The 23,986-nt window shown below is 35.4% G+C and overlaps 1 protein-coding gene across 1 annotated transcript; it reads right to left on the bottom strand.

Annotated features, from left to right (window-relative positions):
* Positions 1 to 1,803: 1,803 nt before the first annotated feature.
* LOC108665761 (tryptophan 5-hydroxylase 1) lies at positions 1,804 to 21,435 on the bottom strand. The gene is made up of 14 exons (XM_018152556.2): positions 21,355 to 21,435; positions 19,308 to 19,637; positions 18,592 to 18,811; positions 16,189 to 16,289; positions 12,470 to 12,537; positions 11,824 to 11,874; positions 11,170 to 11,268; positions 9,797 to 9,843; positions 9,393 to 9,528; positions 7,399 to 7,525; positions 6,400 to 6,438; positions 4,187 to 4,377; positions 3,634 to 3,790; positions 1,804 to 2,719 (listed from the first exon to the last, which is right to left on the bottom strand). The coding sequence occupies exons 1-14, from the start codon at positions 21,433 to 21,435 to the stop codon at positions 2,636 to 2,638; spliced, it is 1,731 nt and encodes a 576-aa protein (XP_018008045.1). The 3' UTR covers positions 1,804 to 2,635.
* Between the last annotated feature and the right edge of the window lie 2,551 nt (positions 21,436 to 23,986).

The following is a 23,986-nucleotide window of genomic DNA, read 5'->3' as shown; positions in this document are numbered from 1 at the left end:
AACTCCTTCGCAACTCAATTTAATGCCAGCTGCACGAAATAAAGTGTCTTGCAATCAATCTTGAATTGTTAAATAAGCTTTTTACTCCGTGTTAGTGATTTGGAGCTTTGTAAACCCTGGGGTTAATGTTTGGGTTCTGCGATTGATTTTCATGCGATCGGGTTTATTTGATTGCATGAAATCGTTGATGAATAAAATTATTTTTCAATCTTTCAATAAAATCAACTTAAACTTTTACTTTTGGTACCAGATGAACTATATTAAAATGAACAACTGATAATACTCCAGTAGATATCTTACGTGATTTGTACATACGAATAATAATTTAAAAAGTTGTTTCTCAAGCAATCCATCTCAAAACTTATCTTTGCAACCTTTTTTCTATTTAACATTAGAAATGTTTTTGAGTAATTAATGAATTGCAACAAAATATCTAAATTATAAAATTTAACACCATTGTTTCTGATTTTTAGATCAATAATTAAATATTTTTGTGCTTAATTGTCACACTTTAACGAATGCATATTCAATTAATTTAAGTGACATCAAATGTCCTAATTCCTGCTTCGATCTCAATTGAAAAATTTCCATTTTAAATTTAACGTAAATTTATGAAATATTTATTTCATTTCAAACTGGTTCATTTTTCATTTATTCTCAAACTGGTGAATTGACCTGTAAAATTATTTGTATCTAAACAATAGGATTCACACACATTGCATTTCACTAGTAAATACTTGTGTGTATTGACATGTGTTCGTAATCAATAACGAGAGCTCACAGGTAAAATAAATGTCATCGATGAGATTAACTTTAAGGTTAAGATTAATTGGTGCACGTCGTGTGTCCTAACCGTCCCGTTCATTGTCGTGATGAGTTTTTCACCACCACGACTACCGTCAACAGCATCACAATCACAAACTCCATCACCATTATCACTTGTAGCGTCACCTGCACGGGGTGCTTAACGCCCGTGTGGCATTGTATCATGTAAAATTTATCGTTTTCTGCTGTTTCCTTAATAAAAATTTGCTGAAACGCTCGTCAAATAATTATTATTCTTTGGTCGACGATGCTTGAAAAAAAATGTGATTGATATCTGAATCATCGTTATATTATTAGGAATGTTCTAACAGATTCTGAAAGCACTCAGGTATTGCAACGCTTCAGATAAAATAGTGTCATATCACTGACACCTGAAATACGCATAATGGTTTTCAAAAAAAAAAGCTTCAGCACAATACAGAAAACATTGCACTATAATCCAACAGAAAAGTGGTTGCCGGAACATAAAAAATGTTCCACCAAATGTGGCAAAACCGAATTACAAATGCCAGTAAATCAAGTAAGTTAAATTTTATACGTACAATGATTATCCATCGGCGCTGTTCGATATAACTGATAGTACTTTGCTATGAATCTCATTTGTGTTGAACTTTGCTCAATTTCTGTGATATTTTAGAATGTCCTTTTATCACACTTGAAATTTTATGGTCAAACCCAGAGATAGTTGATAAAAGTATTTTCCTCGAAGTACATAAAGCGCTCAAAAATCAAGAAAAATATAATAGTAGCTTTACGTCATATTTCTTTAAAAATCGAAATGCAAATATTAAATAAAAATTTACAACGAACTTGAGCATGAACATTTTACATTCCATACAAACTTCGAAATCACTATGAAATTTTCTAAAGCTGATTCAAGACCGAAATGATCGTCAAACGCTCTGCTACAAGGCTTGGAAAAGTTTTTTTTAGAAGGGAAAATAAATAGTTGAATTTATTTAGCATGCAGTGCCTTTATTGGTGGTCAAGCACAAAAAAAACATGAAGCCTAAAGCACCTGAAAACGAGTGTGTTGATGAATTTTTTACCTCTATGTTCATGCACATTTATTTGTTTATAACTTTTCCCTACAATTTCTAACCATTAACCTTTTTATAACCATACCGTGTATTAATAAGGGCCCATGTGAAAATCTCTTCATTTTACCAACGTTTTATATAGCCTCAATACGAATTATAGGAGCACGGATGACAATCAATTATGGTTCATCGAACTGAAATATTCATCGTCGAAAGGAATGTGTTATTGAAATTTGAACGTCACCAATTATTGAATATGAATACTTTTTCCTCCTTCATGAACTGTGCCACGAAGCTAAATTTACAATTAATCATATCAACAATTGTAGCGCTGCTTGAAAAATTTACTAGTTTGTAATAACAATGTGTTTCTCGGTTTCATTTTACTGCGTTGGATTGTCTACGAATTCCACTTCGAACTATTAATAAAAATAATTGTAACAATTTGTTACAACTCATACATGAACAATGTATCCACGGTTCTTCATACAATTTTGCATCATCAATAAATCACCATCATCATCTTGTATCCTCAAGAAATCATATCATCATGAAATTTATAACACGCAACATAAGTTTCATTTATAACTTAACACGTGATTGAGATTTAATCCCAATCACATAAGTCGAAAATGATCCAAAATCCACTTAAGTGTGAACTGTATTACTTGTCCAGTGGAGCACAGAATTCAATACCACAATACAGTAGAGATTCCATCGTTGTCCGAAGAAGAAGCCCAAATTCAAGTCCAGTTTTTGCCGAAAATTGTTCAAGTTTTGTAAGTTTCTCCCTTGAGGGCCGACGCTAGCATCTCGGTGATGTTCTCAACGTCAGCACCGCCTTCGTCATAAGCCTGCATGTGAAAAAATACAGATGTAATCTTTTTTATATATTTCCATAAATTCGATGAGCAGGCCTTAATAGGCAATTGAATTGAGCAGATACAATTTATTGGCGCGCTCAAAACATCAATATTGAGCCGGTATATACTGAAAAGTGTTCATGAATACTTTTTTAGGTACAAAACAAAGTTATTATTAAATGAAATCTACATTAAGCTATAAATCTCTCTCTGAAAACATGTAGTCTCGCTTGAATGTAGATAAGTAACGCCGAAAAATTTATCAACGAGTGCAAGTAAAAACAACGCACGAATTCCAATTTCCTGACCATTCATATATTTGAACTTCGATAATGTGGATGATAACCGATCTGTTGATCATTTCATTTATCTATGAAAATGCAGGGGTGTACTGAACATATATGTTCTACACAATTTTAAATAACATGTACATCTAATAATACCTCGTTAAGCGAACATTCATCAGACCCTTTTCTAAATTTTTTTCAATGAAAGGTTGATTAGTATGGAAGTAATAACATCACTAGCTAAATATTTTACCACGTTAAAGTGGAATATAACATGAACTCTAAATTGGAAAGTTTAAAAGCCTGAAAAACAGACGCTAGTTTATTCCCGCAGAAATCCAAACGAAGAACAAATTAAACTTGGATTTGGCCAAGTCGCCTAATCTTTCCCTTCTGTACGATAACAGTGTAATCGATTTTTATCCCCGCACTCAAGAGGGATGGTTATAGAAATTAATTTCAGTGGCAAGACCATGAATCATATTACACCTATTCTCGAGCATCAGGCCGAATTCTTTTCAACAATTATCCAATTTGAGAATTTTGCTGACTGATTTATCATTTATTCTGCAGTAAATTCGTGAATTTTACTGTATTCACGAAAAACGGTAGACCCACCTGCAACTTTACTAAAGCGTTGCGAACGATGCAAAGATCGCCTTTCAGCTCGGAGACCATGTTGGCCAACTTGTTGGTGTCGGTGAGAACCTCGACGCTGTGCGTATAAGCGTTATAACGCACGCTAAAAGGGCGCTGGATGCGACTCACGTACTCCCTGCAACAATTATAAAGAAAAGACCTTAATCATTGAAGAATTTTTTTATTAAAACTACTGTTTCTATCAAAGATGTAATTGAAACCGTGTTATATTTACACGAGTACGCTACCTTATCCCGAAACCTCCTCTACCTGCTTGAATGTGTCGGTGAAGAAGTACTGGTGCTGGAAGGAATGACTTTCCTCTACGACTCCTATTTAATTTGCTTTTTCGGAGTAATCAGTGTAGAAGAAATGGCGCTGGAAGGAAGGACTTAACTCAACGCCTCTTTGGCCTGCTCAAAGTTGTCGGTGTAGAAGTACTGACGCTGGAAGGAAGGACTTATATCAGCGCCTTTTTGGCCTGCTCTAAGGTGTCAGTGTAGAAGTACTGGCGCTGGAAGGAAGGCCTTACCTCAACGCCTCCTTGGCCTGCTCGAAGGTGTCGGTGTAGAAGTACTGGCGCTGGAAAGTCGTGACGAGACATTCCACGGAGCTCACGCGCTCAGGGACGAACTCTTCTACTTTCGCAGCGCAGGAGAGCGCATGACGCAACTCCGCGACGCTCGACAGAAGCCCAGCGCCGTACACGCGTAGCTGTCCTTGCTGTAAATCATATATTTTATCATTACATGTCTAATATATTTAAATAATATATTAATATATTTTATCATTACATTAATATATTTTATCATTACAATCATTAACTTATATTAATTCGTTGCATATGATGATTTTGAGGTTCATCTTGCGTGTAAAATGTGTTTGAAAGTTATAAAAATAAACGTATGCATTAAATTCTCATATGCCAGCGGTTTTTAGTTCATTGGCAAATTAAATTCAAACCAGAGTTAGGGGAATCAGACGAAGAACAACTAGCATGGATTACCTGCAAATTTAGTCAGTTAAATTTTTACTTTTTAAACAAAACATTTTCGCTCCTCAATAAGGTTTTGTTATAGATGTCACATCAATAAATACGAGTATTTTAAGGAGCTGTCCTAACGTACGTTGAGATTCTCCCGCTCCGTGGCGCACGACATTGAATTAATGAAGCCCATGGAGCGCGATCGCGAAGTCATTAAGCAACACGGTTTAGTGAAGCGTTCAATTCCGTCTTGCTGCGTAACTCAATTACAAACAATTGCTGCCGTAGAGTAGGCCAACCGAAGTCATCTTTTGGCGAACATTATGTTTGGTCAGGTGCTTCGAAAATCTATGATATATCATGGCTTTATTTATCGCGTCAAATGAGTACTACAAATTTTATTTCTTTGTTTTCAATTAAAAAATTAGGGTTGTGAGTGTTCGACACTGTTTACGATTTCAAACGTGAAATTGTCTAATTTATCCAGCCTTGAAATACGATAAGTTTGTATCCCTTGGACACTTCATTTATGTTTTTACTCTACAGAACAAATCACTCTACTTCGTAAGTTGTCTATCTCTCTCTCTCTATAAATTATTAATAAATTATTTTAATTCAAATAAATTACAAATTCTATGCGAGTTCTTTAATCAAACCTTATGTATGAATATTGCTGTTTGTGTTTCACTTGTAGTTGATTTAGTTATTTATGCATCCCGGATATTATTTTTCTCTAAATAGTTCCCAAACACATGTAAATATTACTAGAAACATGAGAAGATTAATTTAGTATGTCAAATTAATTTTGTTTTCAGAACCAAAGACAGGAAACCCAACGATATATCGAGAAACTATCGAAAATTTCTTTTGATGTGTAGTTACAAACCTGATTCTAAGCAACAGTGACAGTGTATTTTTTTGTGCTAAATTAAGAAAAAAATAACAGGTGCGTTCCCTTTATGTGAGGCTGGCTGCAGATATGTAAATGAAGTAAGCTGATATTCTCGACTCGCTCTGCCTTTGTGACCGATAGCCTTCTCGAGCGGCCAGTAAAATAAATGATTTTTGTTGGCTGCTTCCACTATTAAAGGCTTCTAATATAAAGTCGATCTATGAAAAAAACTTATGCGCGATGAAATGGTACATGTATAAGATTATCTAACAGAGCATTTGTAATATACTAGAGTTGAACTAATAAAATAACATCTGGTTATTGCGCTGCCAATTCTAAAATAAATAAGAGTAAATTTTGCGTGGCTTTCTAGAAGTGTGGAATTTTTTAACCCACAGCTTCACTATATTGCAATATTGAGTAATTTTAGCGGTAAATAAAGTTTACTCTGCGTATATTGAAAAAATACAAATTTTGACAAAAAAAGCGCAGGGGCCACTGGGGTAGGCGAAAAGTTATTTTTTAGTTAACTATCACGGACATTTGCTGTTTTTTTTTTTTGGGAGGGGGGTTTGGTTTATATCACAGATTTAATCTCGATTATAAGATGTTGAAAAAATTATTTATGTATCTGACATACTTTTTAAAGCATTTTGAATAGGTAAAGTTAATGAGACCTATGAATTGAAACGTGAAGTCCATTATGCTTTATAGCAGAGCTCGTAAAATCTAGGACCAATCCTTTTTCACGAACTTATCAGAGTGATAATTTTCACTTCTGCGCCAATTTTCGGATTTTGATTCTGTTTTTGTGAAGGTTGCGAACAAGTAAGTAAATGCCATATTTGTGGCAACTAATTTTTCTTACCTCTTTGCAAAGTCCGAACTCGACAGTGAAGAAGTACAGCTGAAAAAAATATAAAATTAATTATTTTCCGACGTCAGACTGAATATACATCATATAAAAATCTGATTCAATTACCTTGGACAGCCGACCATGAGAGCATTTCAATCACCACCCCAAAATTTCAACTTGACTCGAATTATTGTAACGCGCTGCAATTACTTTTACATGATTTCACATCGAAAATTAAGCCTCAATAAAAAGAACTCAAATGGAAATCGAAAATGCCGAAAAATTGTTAAAATCAATAGTTTATATTAGATTATTCAACACATATTCTTTTCATATTGCAAGTCGTGAAGTTTTGACGATTTTAATCCATTTTCTAATTACGGAAGAAAAGCTCGAAATGCTGATCATTAAATCAATTTTGAAGATGACCAGATTTTACTTTCTAACCAGTCGGCTTCCGACATAACGTTTATATTTCTCATTCTCCCTTTATGTTCAGCTAACTTCAAGAATTTCTGACGGTAAGAACACAAACCTCCATAAATGGTGCATAATTGGCAGACCCAAGCCGCCATTTAGGTTGTAATTCAATCAGGAATTTCGTCCAGAGGACGAGGAATGACATGAGAGAGATGAAGGCCAAAAAAGTCTCCCACAAGCGTTTGTATATGTAAAAGTAAAGTTTAACTTTTTGCTCATCACGGTATGTTATCAAATTAGAAAACCGTAAAAATGTATTTGTTCCTACTAAATTTTGTAATGCATATTGTTCTATCAATGATATTGCAGACCAACGTCTAGGATGAATCTATCTGTCGAAATATAGAAATGCACTTGAGAAGGAAGTGTTCAAAATATAACTGAAATGTAAGTAAATGAAAAAAAAACATATCTTGTCAAAATGGAACGAAGTCCCAACAGTTTGGAGACGAACATCATAGTATTATGATTTTCGATGAGTTATCTTACAGCTATGATTAGTTATCTATGATTATCAAAGCGTTATCTTACAGCTGCAATCTTAGTGAGTTCCTCATCACTGACGCCCAAGGAGGCCAAGCCGATCTCCTGGGAAAACTGAGCAAAGCTGGGGCATGCCAGGAGTGGCATGTGTCCCAGCAGCTCGTGACAGCAGTCCCTGCGTACACAGGGCATGACGATCATTCCCAGGAAGAGTTCAATAACAAATTTTCTTCGATTGCATAAACGGGAATTTTGAATTAGGTGAACCCAATAAAACATTTGCATATGAGCTTCCCAGCTTTTCGCAAATTTTAACTAGTTATTAAAATCACAGATTTTTTATTTGTCTCTCGCCGGAAAATTAGCATTATCACGAAAAAATTTTAGTATACTGTCCTAAAATTATCATACTGCATTTTCTGCATCTCCTTACGCTGACCATGTTTTCAAATGAAAAATCAATGTATTTAGGGGGTCAATGTGAAAATCAATGCACAGGTCAAAATAGCCCGTTGAGGTATGGAGACCAATAGAATTTTGGAGGGCATCATTTCTTTACTCATATTTGTAACGACTAACATATGTGAAGTTGCAATTAACTGGTCTATGAAACTCCTGTGATAAAGTTTGTATGAATTTCTAATCAAACATAATCCGTGCAAAAGTTTATGTTCGTCATCCTTTACTCTGCGTGATCTCGACTTACGGCTCTCGCGTGTCTAAGATCTCGAAAGAATGTCTGATATACTCACGACCCTGGGGGCCATACTTTCAAAACTGGCTAAGTGAACGTAAGTACTTACGCTCTATTTTCTTGTCTATGATTGGTGGATTTGGCTTGAAAGGCCGTCAATGATTGGCTGATGAACTTACGATCTCTTAACCATTTTTGAAAGTATGGGCCCTGTGGGGTGTAAAAGAGACAAGTGGAATGCTTGATATACTCACGAATGCGAGATGTCAAAGGAACAAGGGTAATGGCTGATTTATTCACGTCTTTGGGTCTCAAGGGGTGTCAAAGGGATATGGGTAATGCATTATATACTCCCCTACCAAAATTCGTGGACCGCCTAGGCTTCGTCCGAATAGTCGCTCAACGCTAAGTTATTCTGGGTCTGCTTGGCTAATCGATCGAAATCAGTTTATGGTCAGAATTTTTTTCCGATTTTATGTTCACTTGAGGGTATGATAGGTGTTGGCCTAGCCAGCCATACTGAGCTAGAATGCTGTTCATAAGCTGCCTCTCAAACCGTAAGGCGAAGCGGGCATAGAGAAGCTGATTTGCGTGCTCCCCGAGTCCTATATATAGGCGGCACGTACGCGTATTTGAGGGTCAGGTACGCACCAAAATTTTGTTAGGGTCACGGCTCAGCAGTGTAGAAGAGATGGAATGAATGTCTGATACACTAATGGCTCTGGTGTGTAGAAGGGGTCAGAAGAATGCCGGATGTACTCAAGGCTCAGATGTGTAAAAGATGAATACCTGATATACTCATGGCTGTGGTGTGTTGAAGGGGTCAGAAGAATGCCGGATGTACTCAAGGCTCAAGAGTGTAGAAGATATGAGATGAATGCCTTAAATACTCACGGCTCTGAGGTGTAGAAAGGGTCAGAAGAATGCCGGATGTACTCAAGGCTCAAGAGTGTAGAAGATATGAGATGAATGCCTGATATACTCACGGCTCTGGGGTGTAGAAAGGGTCCGAGGAATGCCGGATGTACTCAAGGCTCAAGAGTGTAGAAGAGATGGAATGAATGTCTGATATACTCACGGCTCTGGTGTGTAGAAAGGGTCCGAGGAATGCCGGATGTACTCAGGGTTCAGAAGTGTAATAGATGAATACCTGATATACTCTTGGCTCTGATGTGTAGATGGGGTAAGAAGCATGCCGGATGTACTCAAGGCTCAAGAGTGTAGAAGATATGGGATGAATGCCTGATATACTCCCGGCTCTGGGGCGTAGAAAGGGGTCCGAGGAATGCCGGATGTGCTCAGGGCTCCGGAGTGTAGAAGATATAGGATGAATGCCTGATATACTCACGGCTCTGGGGTGTAGAAAGGGTCCGAGGAATGCCGGATGTACTGGGTACAGTGGAACACGCGAAAGGCCAGTCCTGCTAGGAAGTCGCGAGGGGAGAGATAGCCTGCCACTGGCCGCAGAGTAAAGCCTGTCTTTCCTATTCGATAAGACATCATAATTCATTGTTTTATAGCGAAATAATATTAATTTCAAAATCTACTTTGAAGTAATTACATTTTCCAATTTCCGCATTATTTTCAGTTCATTGAATAAAATTGGGATTTTAGTTGAGCATTCCGAGAGTATCGAAAATATTCATTCACAATTATTTTCCTCGAATTTCATATGCTAATTGCCCCGTAATAATAATAAAGAAAATTTCTTGCTTAAATTTACTGACACATTTTACCATACAAAATTTTTACCTCGCAGGAAAGCGTCAATATCAGCGAGCTGTGGGATGTTGTCTTCCCTGCACACAATAATAAAGTACTTCAGAGGAGTTTGAACGAATACATGGTATATTTCTGAGGAACTTAACCACCTTATTCCCACCTTGAATAACCAGTTAAGAGACATGGATTAATCATTGAAGAAACAATTGGTCATAATATTTGGGACCAACTTCTCGAAGTTTTCTTCGTAAATATGGTGATAGCACCCAGGCTCCAATTTACTGATGAAAATCAGGATCACAAAAAATGACTTTACGGCACATGAATGACTTTTTCGCGGTTAACTCTGAGAGATGAAGAACCCATCAACGGCTATTTGTTCGTGACATTTGCATATAAGAGAGCTCGAAATTGCGATTTATTGTAAGCAATAACACTACTGTAATACACGTCGAGTCCAGACAAGTAATAAACTTCCGTTTTCGTAACTCTAATGTGTGGGGTAGCTTAAACATGGTTGCTGTTCAAACGATCTTCAAAACTTTTCCACAATTATAATTGCAACAGCAATCGGTTTAAAACAAGCATTTATTCAAAATAAGCCTAACTATTCCTACATACTACTTCTCAATGTACGCAACTAATTTTCTTGCTTTATTACTATCACCTCTATAATCATTAATTCCCTGCTATGATTGTTCATACTCTAACCAATTTTGGAGCTATCTCCCTTACATCGACACCTATTTCTACCAATATATAACACTATCACTTCTACAAACGGTAATCATATAAATAAACATTTAATCTCATATTACGTAATTCATGCTGACACTGCATGTGCACATATTACCACTCATGTTACTTTTTGATCTGATCCATTATTACCCATAGTGAATCTCTATGAATAAATACTGTAGGGGCTGATAAAATAGGCGAACATTGACTGGACACGTTGAAATACGCAAATCTGAGGTTGTTGCAAAAAAAATCAGTTTTCTTCCAATAGGTACTCGATATTCGTTGTTATATATGTTGTAATGTTGATGGTCAACAATATATTTAAGTTTCCAAAATAATCTCTTCGTAAACATTATTGATAATAAATGTATTACATCTGAAAAAGGTCGCAAGAAAGAAATTTCGATGCAGAGTACAGGTTTCAGCATTCAGTTTCTTATATGTTTTAGACATTCCTGTCAATGCTCTTTAAAAATAATTCTTCAATTCCTATCAAAGAAATGGTTCAAATAATTTCTTCCCCTAGGAAATTCATACATATATTCTAGAGTAAGGTTTTGATCAAATTTCAAACTCACTGGTCGAAATCAGGTTAACTATTCTATTAAACTTCAAACGTCAACATTTAGAGACTCGAAGTGGCTTAATTGCATTTTTGTTACCTGTAGCCGCAGTGTTTGACCAGCATTGGCCAGTTCTCGTTGTACTCTTTGCACGCATGCGTTGGGTACAGGTTGTGCAGCTCACGGAATATTGTACCCCTGATGAAGGAGAGACCAATACATGGACATCCTAATATATTATATTCTAAATATTTTTAATTTATATTGATTACATCCTCATGCCAGAATTTGAGACTACATTTATTTTTTATATTGTTGCAACTAACACCCAAAAACTTAGTACCCTCGATAAAAAAGGCCATTTTAACCTTCCAAACATCTCGTCACAACTTTTTCCTGCGATAAATAGAGAATGCGACACTCATGTTACCAACAAAGAACGAAGATTGAAAGTCTCTTAACTTAGACTGCTTTTATAAATCATTAGTATTTTTAAATATACTTGAGTCTACACTGCAGAAATTGGATGAAAGCGCAAGGTGGTTAAGGAAACGTTGTAATTTTCTGAACACATTCTTCATTCTTTTCGCACAATTTTTCTCAACGACTAGATTGTACCAATAAAATGTTTGAAAATTTTTCTTTTAAATTAAAAAGATAAATTTTAAATTAATTATTGAAAACTTTCTGCTGATTTGAACTAAATTGACGCATTTTTTAAGTTCATTTGGATCCTTTTTTCATTAAACTCACCAAGTCTCAGTTTCCTCTTTCGTGTACTTCACCCTTGGAATCGGCTGGCCACTGCGGAAGAGACACATATTTTGCTTAAATCAATTCCTTCTAGTATGTTTAATATTTATTCACCTGTTTTCTTCATGTTCTGTTGAAATCACAACGTCAATAAAATTATCAACACGGGAATCCATTCTAATTCATACTCTATTTGATTAGCTTGATATTGTTAAAAGCTTTTACGGATTTTGCTGTCACTATTGGAAATAATGGCCAAACATCTGATTTCAATTGGTCAAATTTTAAGAAAAATTTAATTTTGTAAAATTTCAATAATAGTGCTTCTATCTGGGAGAATTCTAGATGAATACTAAGTATTTAAACAGTTTATTATTTCTTAGGTATTTCAGTTTCAGCCAGGTTATTTTAGGCAAACATTTTTGTGAACACATCACAATATTTATTCAAATGAATTCATTATGCCGATGAGAAATAAGAAACATAACTTTTCGTAATTTCTTTAAAAAATTAAATAATTTTGCTTCGGGCACATTTTTTTTACTCAGAATATTTATTTTTGATTACAAATGTAATTGAAATTGAAACGTTTTGTTTTAAAAATTTGGTGCAGACAAATTTATAAACCTACAAAAATTAAGCTCACAATCGGTACTTCATTGCAGTATCATAGAAGAGCTTCCTTCGCTTGCGGTAAACTGGATCCTTGAAGCCCTGGAAAGCAGAAAAAATTTTCCGACTTCATTAATTGCTTATCAATTATTCGAGTAACGATTCAAAACTTATTTCAACTAAACATTTCAAATAACAACAAAAAAACGTTGTAGGATTAGCATGGCTAATTTTTACACCGACTAAAGTACATGGCCCACGCCAATGCCACATCTCCCCGTCTATTGGAACGGAATTAAACCCGCTATCAACAGCTTAGCTGTCGCACTAAGCGTTCTTATTGCGACAATATAAAGTTCTAAATACACTTCGTTTATTTTCTCGCTGCATAAACCTAAAAAAACTTTGAATTGAAAGTATAAAATATAAAAATAATCACGTCTAAATTATTTCATGGACGTGATGCTTCCTTAGTTGTCTCGTATTTATAGTACATATGTTCCAGTTCACAGAACCCCGCCCCAGTGTTTCTGCAGGCTCGCTAAGTTAGAGGTGTGTTGTGCGAGTTAGAGGCGAATTTACGCGCGCCAATAGCTGGCATTGAGACTTGGTTGCAGTTTTCATTGCAGTATCATAGAAGAGTTTCCTTCGCTTGCGGTAAACTGGATCCTTGAAGCCCTGGAAAGAGAAAAAAATTCCCGAATTTATTATTTGCTTTTAAATTATTCGAGTAACAATTCAAAACATATTTCAACCCAACATTGTGAGCGAAAAATAACAACAAAAAAAACGTTGTAGTATTAGCGTGGCTAATTTTTCCACCGACAAAAGTGCATGGCCCACGCAAATGCCACATCTCTCCGTCCATTGTAACGGAATTATACCTGCTATCAAAAGCTTAATTGTCGCATTAAGCGTTCTTAGTGCGACAAACTAAACTCACTTCGTTTATTTATGAGCTGCTTAAACCTAAAAAAATTTTCGATTAACAGTATAAAAATATAAAAATAATCACGTCTAAATTATTTTAGCAACGGGATGCTTCCTTACTTGGCTCGTATTTATAGTACAAATGTTCCAGTTCACGGAACCGTGCTCCAGTGTTTCTGCAGGCTCGCTAAGTTAGAGGTGTGTTGTCCGAGTTAGAGGCGAATTTACGCGCCAATAGCTGGCATTGAGACTTGGTTGCAGTTCAAGACAAACGTCATTCAATTTGCGCACATTTTCACTGATCAAAAGCTTCTTTCGTTGAATTACACTACAATAAAAACCCTATATGTGTTGTTATTATTTCAAAGGGTTTCTTTGTATGAAATTTAAAATAGTTTATGAAAACGAGAAGAAAATTTGGTTCAAGCACAGTAGATATGTAGAACCACCCCTGACTTACTTTCTTCTTACAAAAAAACGAAATTTTCCTTGATGAGATTTTGACATATGCAAAACACGCGGAAAAAACTAACTCGAGATATTTCTTGACAATATATTTCACAATTTGATCTTCATCCTAAAATTGCTTATTGACATATAATGCTGCCTTCAGCATTTCAAAACAAATATGCACTTTCAACCGTGACCGAGTTCAAATTTTGCATCCACTCTATCTATTGCAATGTAATTTACTATACACGCTGCAAACGTTAAATGATGCAATATCATATAGAGAACCGCTTGCAATCGTGCCTATATCTATTCAAAGTCCAGCCAAAGTCAGTGATTGGTATAGATTCTGATCCCATTGAAGGAGCGAGCGTAAGCTTCTTGAGTAATGATCTCACTTCTTGCCAGAGGCCACACAGTTCATAGTCTCTGCTTTGAAGCTCCAATCTGAAGCCATGCAACCTTTCCAGCTTTTGTCAAATTCATTCGAGAACATTCCTGCATAACTCATCATGTCCTTGCACTCAAAAAATGTTGTGCAGTCCTTGAAAAATATTTTTGTCTGCTGGAACTGAAAAAGATGCGTGGCATGTCATACACGCTAAGATGAGATGATTGCAGTGAAACGTTGGTAAAGATTTAAGGAAAAATACTTTATTTATTGATATGCAAAATTTCATTATAATTTTCATACATTTACATTTAAGTAAAGTAAATAAATCAGCAATAAAACGTTATTTTATTTGTAAATGATGTTTTAAATAATGAATTTATCTACACATTGAAATTGCTCTTGCATGTATGTAATACTTCGACCTTACGCCGCGTTAAAATGTATTAACGTGTTTCTGTAGACATGTTCTTTATCCAAACTTGTGAGCGAAGAAGAGAAAAAATGAATTATTTCAGCCCATTAACCTCTTTCTTGAAGTTTTTAATTGCTAATTAGTACCAGGAAGCGTTCATCAAATAAAAATCATGATAATGACCTATCGTGGTTTAGCCTATTATTAGGGCCAAATTTGGTTAGCCAGAAAATTCAATTATTTTTTTGAATGAAGAATCTTTTCCAATTCTGATTTTATTTTAGTTTTATTTTGCTCGTACAATTTCTACACGGAAGGCTAAATATCCTTAGATTGTCTTTTTTTTAATATATTTTTTTAAGAAAAATTGTGTGCCAGAGAGCTTTTTTTTTTTGTCTCGGCTCCGACAAAAATATCTTTTTTTATTAACGAAAAAGCGAAATAAAATAACTGAATAAACATAAAATGTCACCCTAGAGTTCTGAAAAGAACATACGAGAAGCGCATGGAAAATGAATAATTAAAAAGTAAGCAAAATTAATGTTTAAGAAAAAATTTCGGTATATCATGCATGGGTGACGAGTAAATTGGGAGCTTGAAAAATGACAATACCAGTGAAATTATCACCGAATGACAATTAATTGTTATTAATCTGTCCTATGCATTAGTAATAATCAGTGAGGCACAAGCACACGGTTAGTTGAAAGAACAGTGACAACGAGCAAAAAGTCTATAGAACAAATTTTACATATAATAGAGGTCAGTCATAATTGATGCAACTGTATAAGATATTTTGGACGTTCACTTGAAGACCAAAGTTTTATATTCGATTCGGGCAATGCGTGCAGCAGAACAAATCGAAAAATGAAATCGTCCGTTTCATTTTAGGATTATAATTCATTTATTGCTTCTGGAAATTACAATGTAATCTAGACAATTTCACTGTAATTTCATATCACAAATTTCAAACGTATCGTCAAAGTAGAATTTTTTCATGCGGCCCTCCTTCCGTATTGGAAATTGATTAATTAGTACTTAAATTCTGGGAATAAATTCACTCATTCTTTTTATTCGGCAAACCCTCCTATTTGTAATAAGATTAATGTGACGAAATTTCAGGAATTAGTTCACTCATTGTTTTCACTCAACCAATTCTCCTATTTTTAATAGGATTAATCTGGCAAAATTTCAGGTATTAGTTCACCTCATTCTTTTCATTAAGCCAACCCTCCTAATTGTAATAGGATTAATGTCGCATAATTTCAGTAATTATTTCACACATTCGTTTCACACGGCTCTCCCTCAGTATTGCGGAATTGAATTAAAAAGTTTAAATTGCAGGAGCAAATTTACTCATTCATTAAAAACGGTCAACTCTCCGTATTTTTAATTAGATTAACTATGTTAAATTTCAGGAAGTAGTTCGCTCCTTCTTTTCATACGGATATCTCTCCGTATTGGGGATTGAACTAATAATTCGAAATTTCGGGAACAAATATTCTTATTCATTCCATACGATTAACCATCTTTTTTTAATTGAATTAATCCTCATAAATCACGCACTCACCGGGTGGTCAGCGTCAAGATCGGATCCGTACATGAGCACCGTCTGGAAGTGGTCCAAATCCGCAATCTTGCGAGGAAACCAAGGGCACGAGTCTCCAAGATCTGTATTTAAAAAATGAAACCTGAATTATAATTATTGATTGGGATTTTAAAATCATTGGGAAAATTATAATCCCCCTTGACTGAGAAAGTAAATCGAGCTAAAATACACAGCAAACAGCCTACTGAATGAGAAATATATAGTAATATTATTGAATTACTTTATATCAAAATATTTTCGAAGTGGTAAGTAGCTAACGATAAATATAACAATTTAAGACAGTCTAAAAGGAATCAACTTATGAAAAAGAAGGGAGAATTGGCGCTTGGGTAAATTTAAACTACAATTGAGCGTACAAAGAACTATAAAATTAACCGAAAACAAAATTTTCATTCTAAAATGATAGTTTTTTAAACTAGCTTTTGCTCTTCCGGTACGTACAACTGCAGGAGATCAAGAAAGTTTTTAGCCTAAATATTTTTTACTGCTAAACACACAGAGCATGAAAACAAGATCCTATCTATAATGCAATGTGAAGATAATAATTGATAAAGATTTTAGATTGAAATTCTTTTATCAGAGACATTCTGTACTGGTTGAACCTTTCGCGCACGCTTAGGTATGCGCAATATTTACAAAAAAAACTCCAAGATTAAAATCATTGATGATCGAGGTCTCATGCATATTAGTAACAAAACTATAAGATTAGATTCAACCTACTCCGATTGAATGTCTTTGATGAGACATGTAGTGTCTATTTAAATGTCCTAACTGCGCTAACTAAATTCTGGATCAAAGGTACGACTTTTCGTTATGTTATTTTTTTCTACTATATGACCCCAAAGAAAAATTGTTGACATCAAGACTTCGATAAAATTAACATGCAATTCAAATCTGTGGCACATTGCCTGCTCGAAATGCTTTCTCTTATTACTCCAAGCCACATCCAAACTGTTTCAATTACTTTCTACTGATATCACGCAACTTCACCAGAGGACTAATTTTCAAAATTAACAAGCAATTGAATTCGTTAGCACCAAACTTCCTCTTAATCCCTTTCATATTTAATTTTTCTTACTCATAGCCTTTCCAAACTGCTCTAATGCACGCAACCTCACCAAATGACTTATCTTCAAAATTAATTCACAATTGACTTCGTTAGCAGCTAACTTCCTCGTAATATCTTTTTATATTTTCCCTTGTTATTCTTGGCCTCATCCAAACTGCTTTCATTACACGCAACCTCACCAAAGGCCTTAAGTTTCAACGTAACACACAATTGCCTTCGTTAGCAGCAAACTTCCTTTTAATCCCTCATATATTTTCCTTTGTTACTCAGTGCCTCATGCAAACTGGTTCAATGTAGGCAACCTCACCTTAGGCCATAAGTTTCAAATTAACACACAATTGACCTCGTTAGCAGCAAACTTCCTTTTAATCCCTCACATATTTTCCCTTGTTACTCATAGCCTCAATCCAAACTGCTTCCATTAAGCGCAACTTCACCAAAGGACTTATCTTCCAAATAAGCACACAATTAACTTCGTTAGCAGCTAACTTCCTCTTTATCCCTTACGTATACCCTTGTTACTCATAGCTACGTCCAAACTGCTTCCATGTACGCAACCTCACCAAAGGACTTATCTTCCAAATAAGCACACAATTAACTTCGTTTGCAGCTAACTTCCTCTTAAGTCTCAACCCCTTAAATATTTTCTTTTGTTACTCATAGCCTCATCCAAACTGCTTCCATTACACGCAACCTCACCAAAGCTCTCGTCTGTAGGCAGACCGCAGGGCGGTGGCTCTGGAAATTCGTCGCCGCGGTCGTACTCGTGCAGACTGAGGCATGACACCTGGCGCCTCAACTGCTTCGTTCGTTAGCAGCAAACTTCCTTTTAATCCCTCACATATTTTCCCTTGTTACTCATAGCCTCAATCCAAACTGCTTCCATTAAGCGCAACTTCACCAAAGGACTTATCTTCCATATTTGCACACAATTGACTTCGTTAGCAGCTACCTTCTTTTTGATCTTTTACATATTTTCCCTTGTTACTTGTAGCTATACATCCAAACTGCTTCAATGTACGCAACCTCACCAAAGGACTTATCTTCCAAATTAGCACACAATATCCTTCGTTAGCAGCTATCTTCTTTTTAATCCCTTTCATATTTTCCCTTGTTACTCATAGCCTCATCCAAACTTCTTCCATTACACGCAAGCTCATCAAAGGACATATCTTCTAAAATCTAAATTAACACACAATGGACTTCGTTAGCAGCTCCTACCTTTTAATCCCTTAAATATTTTCCCTTGTTACTCATAGCCTCATCCAAACTGCTTCCATTACACACAACCTCACCAAAGCTCTCGTCTGTAGGCAGACCGCACGGCGGAGGCTCTGGAAATTCGTCGCCGCGGTCGTACTCGTGCAGACTGAGGCAGGATACCTGACGCCGTAGCTGCTTCGTCACCTCCTCCATCTGAGGGTTGTCGCACTCGATGTCTACTAGGAACTCCATCTGCGAGTCTCGGCGATGATGACGCCGGCTCTCAATGTGCACAACGTTGATGCCTCTTTGCTGGGGTATTAATTTAAAAGATCTAATCATTTAAGATCGTACTCAAGTTTCTCGAAAAAGCAGTTATGTGCTAGTTAAAAAAAGGTATTATGATTTGAAAAAAAATATCGATCATCATGGTTCTCATTGTGCCACATCATCATCGTTTTCGGAAGTTTAGTGTAAGAGAGTATAAATATGTTTGTTCTTTTTATAGCTACGCATCAAAATGGGGGTTTCACTTCTATTCGGAAAAAAGTTTAATCTTACAATTGGACAGTTTACTGGAACATAATTAATGAATGAAAATCATTTACTCGAATGACATCAAATGAATTATTTTTTTGGTATCTAACGAACTTACTAGGTTGGCGGTTTCAATGCATTATTTTGTCTTGCAACAATCAGCAAATTTTCTGACGTTTAGTCACTTAAATCTCTGTTCTATGACAAATTAATTTATATGTGCAGCAGCTGAGAGTAAGATTCGCGAAAGTAAAATTCAAACATTTCTCACCTTGAAAACATGGAGGGCCTTAGCTAGGCCACCAACTTGATTCTTGAGGCTGAACACCACCGAATTGCAGGACGGGGTGTAGACTTCATCGTTTGTTAACGTATCAACTCCAGCGGATGATTGCAAACGCTTTGGGTTTTGATGACACTTCTTTTCAGGCTCCGACAATGTTAAATCGACGTTGTCATTCTCTTCATCATTATAATTCTTCTCTGCAAGCTGCTCTTGCACGTTGGTAGTAGACTTTTTCCTCGATGTTGATGGACTCACTGACATTTCACGATCCTCGACGTCTTCGTTGGGCTCTTCTTGAATAGGCTTGGGGAAGCCCTATGCTCACAGAAATACGGCAGAGGTTAAAAGCGAGTGAATAATTACGTTATTAACATTATTTGTGAAAAATTCTGCGTAGGGCTAATTAGTTTATCAGGTCATAATAATTAGCATGTCAGATAAGATTAAGTTGATTGTCAATCCGTCTTCGCGTGCACGATTGAGAAAAAATTAAAACAATTGGTAATGTGACTTATCGAAAATATAATGCAAGCATGCATTGGCGTTGATCGGGATAAAGATTGCCTTATGATGAACATTTGAATTTTAAAATTCTTTATTTCTTAAATATCTCATTTTTTTCGAAAGCAGCAAAATCCTATTAGCTGCTCCAACGCTACTTTTTTCAAACTCATGTCTATAGAATTTGAGAACAACCCTTTAAAAGTTTCATCAAAGAAGATTTTCTGGTTATCCATGAGGAAATTATTATTATGTTGAAATTTCCATTAAAATAAAATTTTACTTTAAATACAAATAAAATTATTTTCAATGTATAATTAAATTTAATGTCTCTGGCTATCTTTGAAATCCGAATCCGAAACAAACCCCATGGATTCACACTCGAAAGACCTCCATTTATTCAGATGTGATAGACACTATAGTACACCACCTCGTAAAGTGAAATAAATGAAATACCTGAGTAAGCAACAAGGATTATAATGTATGCAATTTGGCTTCACCGAACTAATGACCATCGACTAGTAAAAAATACTGGCATATTTATGTGGAAATACTTAATTTCATTGTTCATTTACTGAAAGACTTGAATTAAGATGTTTTAAAATAATAATTGCCATTTATGATGGTTCTATGAGATTGAGAAATTTGGATCTTGAACGAAAATCGAGTACAAATATATGGTACAGAATAAAATAAATTCATTCAATGCTAAATTTGTATTCAATTAAATTCATTTATAGGACTATAAATTAGTAAATTAGTTTGAAAAAATGCAATGAGATGATAAAATGAAACTGCTGTGCATAACAATTGATGCTAAACGCCGACACTGATTTATAAACTGATTTTTTTAATGTAAAAGGTCATTTTATTGTCCATGTGGTAAATAAAAAAAAACAGGGTGCTAAGCGTGAGTCTGATTTTTTTGTAACATTTTTTATTAATTGAACACCAACAAGGTCCCACTTCGGATGTAAATATAACATAAAATTTGCGAATCAAGAAAAATCATAAGCAAATTAAATAATTTCCGATTCTTGTCAAAGAACCTTTACTATTTAATAAAATAGAAATTGAACGGATGGTTGTCATTTGTGACATTCATGAAACTCGAAACTAGACATATCGTTTTACAATGGCATCTCGAAATAAAAATACGAGTACGACAAAATTGAAATACTTTTCATGCATTATGCTGTCAGTAAGAGATGATTGTGAATTAATTTTCCAAATTAATGATTAAATAATTTATTAGCATTACATTTTTATGTAGCCGCCTCATTGCCATCTTAATTTTTTTAGAATAATACACATGAGCCGAGAGATGAAACATGCCAACTCCAGAAAATTCGCCAACAAGCGAAAATTCGTCTAAAATTATTATTATTTTTTAATTCAAAATTCGTTTGAATCTATATTCGTTGAGGAAGAAATATAAAAATAGTGAAGAAATCCATTTAAATCGTTAGTCTCCTACTACTTCTGTGGATTACGCTTGTCACTAGAAATAAATTTCCCAGAAAAAACTTACCTGCATAGGATCTTTCACCGTCCAGAGGTCGTCGTTGCGATAGAGCCACAGCCCTATTAATCCCTTGCCTGAACCACTCATTTCCAGTCCAATATGTTGCTTGTAAAAAAATTACACATTATTTTCCAGCTGTTGAATTAAATTATTTAGTAAAATTATCAGTCAAATCGCACATTAATTATAATCTTCCCAATAAATAATATGAGCGCATTGTGCAACCTTTTATATAATGTAGACTTTTTAAGCTATTAGAATATTGTAATGACCGGTAAGCCTAGATTGTGATATATGTGTTTGTCATCTAAAGTTACTAAACGCACACATCACTTTATTTTTAGGCAATAATCAACTAACAACTCTAATTTTAGTTCATCTCGCTGTCTGGCAAACTTAGTGATTGATGGTCGATGATAGGAGTAAGGTAATGGGTTTTTTATTAGTTATGACGCATTCAGTTTTTCAGTTTCCATTAATAAATTTTCTGAGAAAAAATTACATTTTTTCTATTGAGCAAATTGTCTATGCATATTTTTTTTTAATTTATGACAAATATTTCAATCATTTCAAACATATCAATGAAATAGCATTTTCTCGTTATGGGAACAGCATTTAATTTATTTCGTGCTACGTAGAAATTTATTTCTAAGCACTCATTCAGACTTAAATTCATTTCATGAACAATCACGGCCTCCTAACCATCACTTGGACACCTATCGATTAATAACAATAGTATTCATAATTAACGCCTAATCTTAATATCCAAATTCATCGAATTTTAGTTTGGAGTTTGGTATGCCTGTTCAATAATGCTTCGAAATATCAAAGCTTAGACAAGAAAAAATGTAAAAAAATTTGATAATAAATTCTATTTCTCGGTAAAAGCAATGTTCCTTGTGATTACATTGTAACTGCCAGTTTTGTCCGGAAATTGGTCAATTAACAAAATACATGCGAGAAAAAGTATGACTTCAGATTTATTCTACTTGATTTCAAATCCTGATGGTAAACTAAGTAGAAAAAATAATCCGGATTGAGGAGTACAAGATTATATGAATATGATCATAGCACATTTCCAAAGTCATCTATCTCAACTATTGACTTTTTCAATTTTGATTTCCCCTCTCTTTAAAACCAAAGTAATTATTTAAGATCCAAGCATAACCAGACTATTGAAATCATCTGGAAGCTCGATCGTTGTTTGCCAACCCTGTCAGCCTACCTCTTGTCGCAGACGCCGCACCTCGACTGAGAGCCAGCTACTCGGACGCTACAAGACGACTGATGCCACTTCTTGTGTCAGACGCCACACCTCGAGTGCCCACACGCTGCCACTTCTTGTGTCAGACGCCACACCTCGAGTGCCCACACGCTGCCACTTCGCCACACCTCGAGTGCCTGCACGCTGCCACTTCTTGTGTCAGACGCCACATCTCGAGTGCCTACACGCTGCGTCCTAGGTCTGACACCACACCTTGAATGTTCACACGCTACCATTTCTGAAATTGTACGCCAGAAACGCTTAAAGCTGTCTCTTCGAGAGCTACACCTTGCGTCATAGACAGCAGCTTCTTTTCAGGCCGAACGCAACAAATCGACTGAACATCTGCAAACATTTTTTAAATCGGACGGAAGAATTTGAATGAACGCCAGCCGTCGTTTCAGTCATCGGACGCATCGCATTAGCTTAGAGTCAAAGGCCGTTTTTTGTAGCTAACGTCACACCTCAAAAGATCGCCCTTTTCCACTTCTTGCACCGCACGCCGCACTCGGATTAATTTTTCGATTCCACTTTTTGCACCGAAAGATCCATTTTATTTTCAAAATTAAATTCAAAAACATTTTTAAATTATTGTACATATAATATCACTCAATGAATGCAGTCTACTGCTGTAGATAAAGCATGCATGCATGCCGACTGCCCATTTAACTTCGATGCATGCTCGTATGAAATTGAAAAACTTCCATTCTTGGTTCCAAAAAGAAAATGTTGAATCAGATTCTATCTGATTAAACAGATAGAATTCTATTTTAAATTTAATAAAATCACATTGAAAGACAGATATGGATTCAATTTTCAACAATAAAGCGTCTGAAAATTTTCTCTTAGCCTGATCGTTCCGAAGTCGAAATAGCTATAGTCTAAACTGTTGCAAGGCTGCGACAGTGTTCTTCAAAAATCCTGTTCACGCGTTTCATAAAACTACATTTTAAAACAGTGTATTTGTTACTTTTAAATACCTGAATACATCAAGTATACCTTCTTTGAAGACCAGATACAAGTTAGCGTAAAGCAATATTAAAATATCATATTGCCAATTCCTTCTGATTCGGAAAAATAATCTTCAATTATTAACGTAGAAAAATTATTTACTTACTTTTCAAAATGATAGGCTACCTTTCCAATGCAGCAATATTATTTACTGTGTAGTTCAAGTAAAAATTTCATTGCGTGCGGGAATTTCAATGATTTTTGTGCCCGTTCCTGCAATCTTTTACTTTTATTTTTGGAGGCACAGCGCGTGCCAGATTGGCATGATTACTGCCCTCCGCCTCCCGACTCTCACAGAGACAACCAAACTTATCCTTAAAATTTTTTCAACTTTGAACAGTTCATAATGAAGCTGATAAACTA

The sequence above is a fragment of the Hyalella azteca genome, unplaced genomic scaffold (genome assembly GCF_000764305.2).
Source record: "Hyalella azteca isolate HAZT.00-mixed unplaced genomic scaffold, Hazt_2.0.2 contig7131, whole genome shotgun sequence".
Taxonomy (NCBI): Eukaryota; Metazoa; Arthropoda; class Malacostraca; order Amphipoda; family Hyalellidae; genus Hyalella; species Hyalella azteca.
This window is presented reverse-complemented; position numbering and strand designations above follow the sequence as displayed.

Coding starts and splice junctions, on each gene's coding strand:
- LOC108665761 (XM_018152556.2), bottom strand. CDS start 21,435: ATGAGTGGTTCAGGCAAGGGATTAATAGGGCTGTGGCTCTATCGCAAC. Junction 19,638..21,354: donor CGGTGAAAGATCCTATGCAG/GTAAGTTTTTTC, acceptor CTGTGAGCATAG/GGCTTCCCCAAGCCTATTCA. Junction 11,875..12,469: donor ACTGCAATGAAGTACCGATT/GTGAGCTTAATT, acceptor TCTCTTCCGCAG/TGGCCAGCCGATTCCAAGGG.